Source organism: Podarcis melisellensis, assembly GCF_964234715.1.
Source record: "Podarcis melisellensis genome assembly, chromosome: 8".
Lineage (NCBI taxonomy): Eukaryota > Metazoa > Chordata > Lepidosauria > Squamata > Lacertidae > Podarcis > Podarcis melisellensis.
This window is the reverse complement of record NC_138540.1, coordinates 52,592,329-52,604,351: the sequence shown is the minus strand read 5'-3', so window position 1 is coordinate 52,604,351 and position 12,023 is coordinate 52,592,329. Positions and strand designations below refer to the sequence as shown.

The 12,023-nt window shown below is 45.6% G+C and overlaps 1 protein-coding gene across 2 annotated transcripts in view; it reads right to left on the bottom strand.

Moving 5' to 3' along the window:
- GNAO1 (G protein subunit alpha o1) overlaps positions 1-12,023 on the bottom strand; it is a 172,604-nt gene that overhangs the window by 91,625 nt on the left and 68,956 nt on the right. For both annotated transcript variants that reach the window (XM_081920407.1, XM_081920408.1), the window contains exon 3: positions 10,566-10,707. In XM_081920407.1, coding sequence (XP_081776533.1) covers positions 10,566-10,707 — 142 coding nt within the window. The remainder of the gene's footprint in view (positions 1-10,565; positions 10,708-12,023) is intronic.

Here is a 12,023-nt window from a genome sequence, read left to right as displayed (position 1 = left end):
CCGCCACCGAATATCGAGTCTGTCACTCTGCATGTGCCGATGGACACATGACCACTTTCCCATTAGTAATCCCTCAAAACATCCCCTTCCTGGTAAATTGAAATTAAAACAATAATTTCAAATGGAACCATCTGGACTGTTTGTCCACCAGTTATGCAGATGTGCTGGGCTAAGCCCACCGCAGATTCAGAAGGGGAGGGAGTTAGCAGTCTCCTCACTGACATCTGAGCACATGCACGACCAATCTCTCTTGGTTCGAACATCAGGCAGGAGATGGCACCGAGCACCCAGAAGACAGGCGTTCCTGCCATTGCTTCTGCCTTGACTGTTAAGAAAGGAGACACATCTGAGAAAGCAGGTTTGGGTCCATGAAAGCTTTCACAACAATAAATGAGTGCACCTTAAGGTGCAGCGAGATTCTTTTAATTGTTTTTTTGCCACAAGAGACTGACACGGCTACCTCTCTGGACATTTTTATAAAATACAATAGTAAACATCTAGGGTGCATTCAAATGTGGGAATTCTTGTGCAAGTTCTCTTGGTTAAAATGTCCCTGTTTCCTTTTTTCTGTTGCATTTTGAATTGATACACCACCATGTGGCGCTAAGTATCATGTACATCAGTGGGCGCAGTGTGACACTTATGTATGCCACCAGATTTGCTGCGACATGCGCTTCTATTCCCCCACGGCAAGAAAGAACTGTATGTCAGAAGATCACCCCCAAATTCACCCCACAATTGTTTGGGTTAATGGGGTTGCAAATGCATAGCAATTAATGCACGAATGAGCACAAAGAGTTCACGAGATTCTGTTGGGAAAACAGAACTACGTGCTGTATGAATGCAGCCCTAGAAAGAAGTTTCAAGTGTTTACAGCACTCCACATATATCATTTCAGAAATCTGTACAACAACCCTGCAGGATAGGGTCAGGATCCCAGGTGCTGAGGCTGAGAGAAACTGGTTCCTGACTAAGGCTACTGAAGGCTACTACTTTAGTCCATGCTAAAGGCAAGGTTAATCAAATTCATAGCTCCAGCAGAGATTTAGGTGCATTTAAGCAAGCTGATTTCAATGTGCCTAACCTGGCCATATCATCACTAGGCACTTTTTGTATTGCCAGAGACTAGAGCGGCTCATTCCTCAGGTGCGTGAGGCGGTGGTGGAGATGATTCTACTCTTGCCCAGGGAAGAAATGAACAAGAGTTGCTAGGCAACAGCAATGTGCTTGCTGCCTCCTGCAGACCTGATTGGCTCTGAATTTGGTGGCATGTTCCGGCTGGGCACATGGGGAAGTGCGCTCTCTGGAATCCCATCAGTCTCCCTCCCGTGGCTAACTCAACAGGCAGCAAAGCCTTCCTATGTCTCTGTTGCCTAAAGGTTAGCAGCATAGGAAGCTATTTTTTCCAGAGTCAGGCCACTGGTCCATTTAGCTCAGTGTTGTCAAGCATTGACTGGCAGCAGACAATCCCAGCCCTACCCGAAAGATGCTGGAGATTGAAGCTGTGACCTACTGCATGCAAATCAGGAGTTCTGCCACTGAGCTATGGCTCCTCCCCAAAGGCTGGAGCAGCCTGGAACAGTCCACCCAACTCCCAGAAAGAGGAAAGCGCCCTCAGGGAACCAAAAGAAGTGAGAAGACTCACTTTGGTAAGGAACGGCAGGAATGGACTGAGCTGGAGCAGTTGATGCTGCTGCTCTGGTGAAGTAAGGTCACAATCATGCAGGAAACATAGGTATGGATCCTAGGAAGGCTGATGGGAGTGTGGAGCAGACCAGGTGGAGGATGAAAATAAGGAGTGGAGGACCTCAAGCTTGGGGGCCAAATGCAGTCCTCAAGGTCTCTCAAACTCAGCTCTGCATCCTCCTGGTGTGATTTTGCCTGGCAGGAACATGCACATGAGCTGCAGTCATGCCTCCCGCTTGCCTGGATGGAGAGGTGGGTGCAGTTGTGCAGAGACCTCCGGCTCTTGCAGGACTGGAAAGTGGCCTACTATGCAATGATTGAAGTCCCATCTGTTGCTCTGCCCACTTTTGTTTCAGACCACACTTAGTTTTGCTTCTGGCCATGCCCACCATTGAATGTGACCCCTTGGGTTGCGAAAGGCTTCCCTCTCCATGGAAGAACTGGTGTGCTTACTGGTCTGCACTTACATGAAATAGATTTTTTTAAATGCGGTAGCACCTACACTTCGGAACTCCCTGCCTGTTGACATCTGGCAGGAGTCTCCAGGGAACCTTTTTTGGCTTCTGCTCAAAACTTTTTTTTCTTTAGGCAAACATGTAGATGTCAACATGTTTGAATCTTTGTTAATTTTGATTTTCCTTCAAATGTTTTAAGTGCTTGGTTTTAAACTCTTTTTCACAGATAATTTTAATACTTCTTGTAAACCATCTATGACACCTTGTGTTTCACAGTGGGAACAAAAGTGGGCTAGAAATGGAAGGGAACTAAACACAAAATAATATGGAAGGCTTTGCTTGGGGAGGAGAATTGATGGACAAAGAGCTTTTTCCCCTTTGCAGTTTAATTAGCGGACCCCTCGATGTCTCAATGTTGCCACACTCAAAGGTGGCTAGAGAGAGAAGGTCGGCCGTATCCTGGCCCAGTCCAGCTTCATATTTTATGCTGCTGATAGCTCCTTTCTTTCTTCTCACCCTGATAAATGCAGCTCCAGGTTCAAAGAGAATCAAGGAAGCAGGCTTAAATGATTACTTCTAAGTGAGGATTAGAGATGCTGCCATGACGACAGAAGCTACATTACCAGGATGTAGAGCAGACTTCAAAAACACCACACCGGTCAGCACTCCGGTTACATTTTCAGGAGAGCCACACAGTACAGACACACGGCTGCATGTCCCTCTGCCTCCACCAGGCCTTCCCAAACAGGGGTGGCGGCAGAGTGGGAAGCCCCAAGGGTTCACAGGCCGACTGCTCTCGAGCCCACCTGGACCACTTTGTGGAATTCAGGCAAGAAGCTGGACTCTGCTGTAGAATCCTCAAAGCTACAGAGGGCAGATCTACAGAGAACCATAGAATTGTAGAGTTGGAAGGAACCTCAAGGATCATCTATTCCAACCTCTCTACAATGCAGGCATCTCTACTAGATCATCCATGACAGGTGGCCATCCAACCTCTGCTTAAAAACCTGCAAGGAAGGCGAGTCCACTATCTCCCGAGGGAGTTCGTTCCACTGTCGAACAGCTCTAACTGTCAGAAAGTTCTTCCTGATGTTTAGCTGGAATCTTCTTTCTTGTCATTTGAAGCCATTGGTTTGCATCCTACCCTCCGGAGCAGAAGAAAACAAGCTTGCTGTCATATCTCCTCTCAGTCTCCTTCCCCCCTCCCCAGGCTAAACATATGCAGCTCCCTCAACCGTTACTCATAAGTTATATTTACATAACAATTTCTCCCAATGTAATTCTTGTTTTAGGGTTATGTTCACTAACTTATCCAATTTTCACGCACACATTACTTATACTTATACGCCTGCGAACCGCTATGCAAAATTTGGATAAATGCGAATTTCAAGGGATGGCTGTGTTACTGCTGGCATACTGTATCAGGGAGTGAAGATTAGTCAGGTTCACCTTTACTTGAAAGCTGATTCAAAATTCTCCCCTGTGCCTAAATATGCCTTTGTGGCAGCAACTCTCCAGGTGTCAGGCAGGTGTATTCCCACCACTTGCCACTTGGATATGCTAGAAATGAGACAGTCTTGAAACCTCTTTTGTTGACCACCAGCATTACGCTTTCCATTTTTAAGTTCAGAATAGAGTAGTTGCTTTGGAAGACGATCATCAGGCATCCGCATAACATGACCAGTCCAACGAAGTTGATGTTGAAGAATTATTGCTTCAACACTGGTGATCTTTGCTTCTTCCAGTACACTGATATTAGTTCACCTATCTTCCCAAGTGATGTGCAAATTTTTTTTGGGAGACACCGTTGATGGAATCTTTCAAGGAGTTGGAGATGGCGTTTATAAGTGGTCCATGTTTCACAAGCATATAGTAAGGTTGGTAGTACAATAGCTTTGTAAACAAGCTTTTTGGTTTCCCTGTGAATGTCCCAGTCTTCAAACACTCTGCACTTCAATCGGGAGAGCTCAGGCGATGCTGGATTTTGGCATCAATGTTTACCCTTGTGGGAAGATAACTGCCTAGGTAGGAGAAGTGATCAACATTTTCCAACGTTACACCATTGAGTTGGATTTGTGGCGCTGCAGAGGGGTTATTTTGTACTTGCTGGTGCAAGTTTTTTTGGATGTTGAGCGATAGGCCAAGCTTTTTGTAAGCTTCTGTGAAGATATTTAGGATGGTTTGGAGGTCATCCTCTGAGCGTGCGCACACTAGGGAACTAATGTGTGGGAACTAGGCCACATTCACACCGTACATTGAAAATGCTATGATACCACTTTAAACAGTCATGCCTCCCCTTGAGGAATTATGGGAGCTGTAGATTGTTAAAGGTGCTAGGAGACCCCTATTCCCCTCACAGAACTACAATTTCCAGAGTTTCCTGGGAAGAGGGGTTGACTGTTAAGCCACTCCAGGTCTCTCAACAACTCTCAGAATCCTTAAAAAACTATAACTCTCTCAGAATTCTCTGGGGGAAGCCAGGACTTTAAAGTGGTGTGATACTGATTTAAATGTACAGTGTGAATGTGCCCCACATTCTATGCAACAAATGTTGACTATTCACAGGAACATAAATAGCTATGTTTCTGGGGGTGGTAGCAGATTCAAACAAGAAAGGAGATTCCAACTAAACATTAGGAAGAACTTTCTGACAGTAAAAGCTGCTTGATGAAGGAATGGACTACCTCAGAAGGTGGCAGACTCTCCACTGGAGGTTTTTAAGCAGAGGTTGGATGGCCATCTGTCATGGATGCTTTAGTTGAGATTCCTGCATTGCAGGGGGTTGGACTAGATGACCCATGGGGTCCCTTTATATTTATATAATTCCATGATTCTATGAAAACCTGCCCCAGGAAAAGCTGCAACTATTACAAAATGTACCAAGTTGGCAGATTTACATAATATATCTTGCATGATTTCTCTCTCTCTCTCTCTCTCTCTCTCTCTCTCTCTCTCTCTCTCTCTCTCTCTCTCAATGTATTTTCTTTTTTATAACTTTTCCTATTTCCTATTTTATTTCAAGAGCGGCAAGGAACTCCAGGTTCTGAAAGATTTGTTCAGTGTGCTCTCATGCTTCAGGCATCTGAGCTGGCATTGCCCAGGAACTTTCAAGAAGAACCTTACCACCATAAGGTCTAGAAACTTGCTTTTTTAAAAAGAAAAAAGAAAATCGTAAGAAAATTCGTAAGAAAAATAACATTCAAGGACACATTCAGTGCTTCTTCCATGAAATTCATCCTAACAACCCCAGCTACTAATTTGAGCCACACTACTGCCTCCAAATAGCTTAACAGAATCTGGCAAAGCTACCATTTGAATGTCTACTCTGGAAGATTTCTCTCTCCCATCAATTAATATCAAAGCCCTATTTGGCTGTTTACATAATCCAGTGTGCATTAAACATGATTGATTCCGGTATTATTGTGTACCAGCTAGCTGATGCAACAGCTGGACTGCAGTCATTTTGACCCTAATGTCCTCCCATTTTAGAACATTTGCCATCCAAAGGTTATGAGGTGCACTCCCTGAGCAGCAACAAAATCAGGTTGCATCTCTCGTATGGCCCAACTGATGTCTCATGAGCAGGAGATGTGGCCCGTGTCACCACTCTATCAACTCTTCCACATTCAAAGTGGGGCTGTCAGGGTGGGGCTTTGGGGTAGAAGTCCATCCAATCCCCAGAGAATGATGATGAAGGACCTCAAACACAGCAGAGTGGGCTTGTCACATTGTGAAGCAAATGAAGTAAGCCACATTGCCACCTACAGACCCACCTCAGTAACACCATTAGCCCAGAGTCTTACCTAACTTACATGAAGGGACTATGTGCTCACAGGGGGCTTGGGGCTGAGGGGGTTGCTTGCTACTCAGCATGACTGCAGCTGGTCCTGGGGGGCTTCCATCTTCCTGTGCGGTTAGAAGAGGGGGTGGTCACTTGGTGCCACCCACCTTTTGCTGTCCCAGACCCTCCATTTTGGGCAGGCCTCACCCACAGGGCCAATTGGCACAGAGGAATGGGGGCCGGTTCCCTCTGCATCAAGGGAAGATTCGTTTGCTTCTGAACTCTTGGGAACGTAGACAAGAGAGGAGAATGAGTGCCATTCCACTTGGCGAAACCCCCATCGCAGCCAGCTAATGGATGGCAAGAAAAGGAATTGCGCAACCAATCATGAGCAGTCGAGGCAGCAATAAACAAAGGGGATGGCAGAGCACAGAACGGACAGCTGGCCATGGGGCAAATGGTGAAATGCCCCTTAGAAAAAGCCTCCCGAATAACGAACAAAGCGGAAGAGATCATGATGGGCACAGCAACGTCCCTCAGGGTAGAAAATAAAGCTGCATTATGCTTAGTAAATTATTTGTTTCATTTGAGAACTGACATACTTGGAGAGCCATAATGAACATGAAGGCAGTCCAAAGGCATTGCCCAGCATTCTTCACTCCCATTTGGAAATAGCTTGAAAATCAATTTTCAATTTCTACAAGTCTTCAGACCTAAAGTGCTGCTCATTCATTCCCACCCCCTCTTTCTCTTTGTCTTTCTCTCTCTCTTTTATTTAGGTGGCTGGCCTTAGAACTCAGGTTTCGCTAAAGAATGACAATAATCCACGTGATTATGACATGGAACGCCAGAGGAATTTTCCCTTGACCCATTTGCATTTTACAGGGCTGCATGAACTTCTCCTTTTATGCTACATAATGTGTATTGAACTTCATTTCATGCCAGATAATCTTCCTTGAACAGTAAAAGGAATACACGAAAAGTACAGCTCCTGCCCGATGGTGCTTTCCTCCCCTGATCATCCCTGGCTTGCAATAGGAAAATGAATGGGAGCTGAGCGGATGCACCTAAGAACCTATCAAGAGCCTGGCCATGGGATCAGACCAAAGACCCATCTAGTCCACTATCCTATTTAAACACAGGCCAACCAGAGGCCTCTGAAGGCCTGCCAGCAGGACCTGAGTGCAAGAGCCACTCTCCCCATCTCCCCAGTTCCCAGTCCAAATGCGAGCGTCTGGAACTGGGCCTGGAAAGGAGCAGCAACCATGAGCTGCGAGATATGGGAGCAGGCAGGATAGAAGTTCAAAAAGCAACATGAGCACAACTCTTCCTTCCTCCCTCTCCCCTTCTGCATTGTGCACCCTTTCTATCCTCCACTGGTGAAGTTCCCATATCTACTATGTGCAATTTCCACAACAAAGAAAGGAACTGTGAGGAGGGGGGTATATCTGAGGTGTTGGCAGCTTCTTCACTGAAGTCTTCACCACCAGCAGAGTATTAAGAGACCCATCTTTCCTTCTGACACCCCCACATAACCATTGGGAGGCCAATTCACAGGCCTCCACGTTCGACACTTGATAACGGTCACATCAAGTGCAGGCCTGCATATGCCAGGAATAGGCCAAGGCAGATCTAATGCCACAGTTCATCATAACTTCTCATGTCGACTCCAGCCTACAAAGCTCTTGCATCAGTTCACACATTCAGCTGTGAGTCATTCCCACTGAGCTACTGATCTGTGAAAAATCAAGTGATTGATGGGCATGTGCATAGCACAAAATCCCACAACAGAGTGCAGGGAATTGGTTTTGCAACACAACCCTGCACCGCAGCAGAATGATATGGAAAGAGCTGACCAGGAGACAGAAAACTGCTGGTGTTTCCAGGAACAAACTCTCAACTAAATAAGCTCCAGTAATGAAGGGATGCAGCTGAGTCGTTTGACATGGGAAATCACCATGCAGCTCAGCTAGACACTCAGAAATGAAGTCTACGAGAGCAAAATTAAGAGTCACATGGGCTGGATCTAGACACATCAAAGAAGTGTTTCAGCTTAAAGTGTTGTAAATTTAAACAGGGAAAACAGGTAGAGAAAAACGGGACTCCATGTCGCCATCTGGTGGCACAATGTTATATCACACACACAACGCATATAAATCAGTTTTTCTTTACCAGTCTAGCTGAGTCCATGGACTATTCAGAACAAGTTACCTACCCTAACTAAGGCACCTCAATGCCACAGTTAAAAGACGGTCCTTATGCTTCAGGTGATTATCATTCTCTACAGCAGGCATGGGAAGACACCTGGTTTGTGGGCTCTACCTTGTTTTTTAAATAAAGACCCCGAGGTCCAGCAACTGGAACCAGGTGCACAATGGCAGCTTGGGTGGTTACCTAACTGTGTTCTAAAAACTCTATGCTGGGATGATCTGCCTAAGACAATTTCAAATCTACACCCTGAGTTATTGCAGGTCAGGATTCTAATTTAGGGTCAAAGGGCTTGGTTGTTATGGGGACTGCATTTTTATTTTTAAAATTTATTTTGGGAAACGGTGTAGGCACTTTATGTGTTTGGGAGGGGTTGTGAGCCTCACTAGTTTTTCTTCTGTGAATAGGTTATTTCCGTGGTGTCCATGACTGTTTTTTAGACATTCAAATATGCACCTGCACCCAGAGCAGACTGCTAACCTCTGATGCAAAAGAAACAATGTGCTTAAAGTTAGCAAGAGCTGCTTTGTTTTCTATGGGAAAAAGCGTGGCTTTGTAAGAACACCAAAAACAAGGAGTTTCACACTCACGGGACTGTGAAAGTGGTACCTTGGTCAGCAGCCAGACATGCCAGAGGGCCACTGTGGGAAGAGTGCTAGGAGATGCCACATCCTACCCCAAACCGGCATGATCACCAGTGTTGCTTCTCTGCATCCTTCTTTCACATCCGGTGTTGGCTATTGGAGACATGAGACGGCCAGGGACCACTGCAATGGCATCATCAGGGATGCCAGAAGGATTTTCCGGGCCTCCTACATTGCATTCAGATTGCAACCCTTGCATTAACACTCACCCAACCCCAAAACTATATTGACAAAAGCTGTTGCCTACACACATGTATTAACTTAGCCTAGCCCACCTCACAGGGCTGTTGTAAAGGGTGGGGAATACACAGCCTTTTGCTCCTGGGTGGAAAATCAACGTACAAATATATAATGCCGCTGACATATCATATAAACAAACCAGAAAAAGGAGCCTCCTTGCTTTAACCACAACTGTTACATAGCCCTGATATTTGCAGCGAAACACCAAAACAAACAGGTTTGCCGACCCTAATAAATAACAACAAGGGGGGAAAGTTGTGCCGTTTCGCAATTTTGGCATCTGGATGGCCAAGTCTCAGTCTAGCCTTCCTCACTTCAGATGTTCCCCTACCAACCCATTGAGGACAGTGGGGCTGAGTGAGGATGGGATGGGGTGGGGGGCTAGCAAATGTTGGCCTGCTCTTCTGCAACTGTAACTGCATGAGGGCAGGCGCTTGAATAAGATTCATGTGCAGAGAGTTTTCTTGCAAAATGGAGAGTCCTTTGACTGTGCACCCCGAATGATATTACCCAGGAAGAAAAGCAGCAACCCTGATTGTTTGCTACCTGCCACTCATTTGTTTATGCCATTAATAGCCAGCCTTATTGTGCAGCTGTCTCCAACCTGGTGCCCCTCCCCACTTGCCTTGGTCCAAAACAGGTGGGGAATACCAGTTTGAAAAACGGTGTTATTGCGGAATGAGCTTTTCCTTCAAAAATCACTTAGTGTTCCATAACACATTCTACCCAGGCAGCAAGAATTTTCATACTGCAATAGCACCCAAAATAATAGTTTCTAATTCAGCAGTTGTATACCTGCTGGTAGAGAGACAATGAGAATGGCTGTGCAAAATGTGCAAAGTAGTTCCAGAATCAGCTTGCATGTGCAACTGGAACATTGCAGTTTACATCCTATAGGCTTATGAGATATTAATTACTTAAATTTATATCCTGCCTTTCCTCCCAAAGGAGCCCAGGCCAGCAAACAACAAGTGATAAACAATTAAAAACATATTAAAAATGTATGTGTACAAATTGGTGGTTTTTTTCCATGTTCCTGTCACTGCTGATAATCTATTTATTGTTGCAACTTATAAATTGGGACCAGCTTACTTGTGAGATTGTCTTACCCCACATATATGCCTGCTTGACCACTTCAATCTGTGGAAGTGTCACTTTTACAGGCGCTACATAAAAATGTTCTGCATATGTAAGATATCAGTCTTTTAGTGTGGCAGCCCCTACACTTTGGAACTCCCTGCCTATTGACACCAAGCAGGTGCCTTCACTGTGTTCTTTTCAGCACCTGCTAAAATCATATTTTTTTTAGCAAGTCTAACCAGATGTGTAGAATGTGGGTGTATGTTTTAATCTGTTTTCAGTTTTGCTGATTTTGTGTTTTGAATGATTTGTAGAGTTGCTTTGTGGCTTTTTTGTTGATGTTACTGTTTTATTCTCTTTTTAAACCACTTTGAGGGTTTTTAGACAACCAAGCCGTGCATTAATTATATAAAGCAAACCAACGAACAAACCAGCCCACTGCAAATCACTTGTTCCTGGGTTCTCACTTACCCTTCTCTCCTTGTCTCCATATTCCACGCCCAAAGTGTCCATTGCACGGACAATGGCTGCCAGTGACTGGATAGTGTTGCTATAGACCACAGGCTTGTACTGCTTCACGTCTTCACCAGAGAAGCCATCTTCGTGGATGATCCTTTGGGAGAGGGGAAGGAAACAAAAGAGCTTGTAAAAGTCTGAAATAGTGCTTCATATACAATGAAGTCATTCCCAAACCAATCCCCAAGATTCTGCATAGTGTTAAGAGCTGGAGAATGGACATTGCTTGCATTGTGTGAAAACTGGCTCCATATAAGCCTGGCTCTGGCTACTGAAAATTCTGAAGCATTCTTGGAAGAGAAGGCCGTTGATGGCTATTAGCCACAATGGCTATCTTCTGCTTCCAAGGCTTCAGAATACCAGTTGCTGGAAACCAAAGGAGTGGAAAGAGCTCCTGTGCTCCAATCCTGCTTGCCAGTGTCCCACAGGCATCTGGTTGGCCACCTTGAGACCAGGGTGCTGGATTAGATGGGCCTCTGGCCTGATCCAGTAGACTCTCCTTGGGTTCTGACCCCTGGAGGTGGTCACGGAAAGCTGGTGGGGGATGTCAGAGCTGCTGGCCACATTCTTCCTTCTGTTGTTTATCAATGCTCATCTGATCTCTCCGTAGCTGCTAATTGTCCCTGCTCCCTCATCCCAACCCTTAGGGGAAATTAGCAGCTAAAGGAGAGAGATAATGAGCACAGATAAACAATCAGCGGCTCTGTGGTCCCCTCCAGCGTCCTCTGCTCATCTCTGAGGGATTCTTCTGAATTCACAACACTCAAAGCCTGGTTTGTATGTGGCTTCGTTTCATGTGTCAAGAAGGGGTGAAGAACATGTGCCCCCTCCAATGATACTCAACTACAATGCCCAGTATCCTGATCATTGGCCATGCTTGCTGAGGATGGTGGGAATTGGAGTTCAGCAATATCTGGAGGGTGACAAGCTCCCCACCCCTTCGCATAAAGTGTAGCCAGACTCTCAGAGCATGAACTGTGAGACAAGAGGTCCTTACTTCTGCCATGAAGTCACTACGTGAACATAAGAACAAAAGGAAAGTCCTGCTGGAGTAGGCCAAAGGCCCATATGCTCCTCCATCCTGGTCTTACAGTGACCAGCCAGATCCGATGGGAAACCTATAAGCAGGATGTTAGCACAACAGCACTTTCCCACCTGAGTGATACTGCCTCCAACATACAAAGAGGCATACAAATAAAATGAATGAATTAATGAATGAAAAGTGAAGGCAGAATATGAATGCAACCAGTGGTAACTGAGGCAAACTTGTTGCCCTCCTTTGCAGCTTGTGGTCATGGCGGCAACATTAGGGGCATTTTCAGCCCTCTAGGCGGAACGCAATGACAATACGCCGATGCCTCAGTATCTCCCCCTCTGCCCTTTCAAAATAAACCAGCCAGTCTTGCTCAGGTG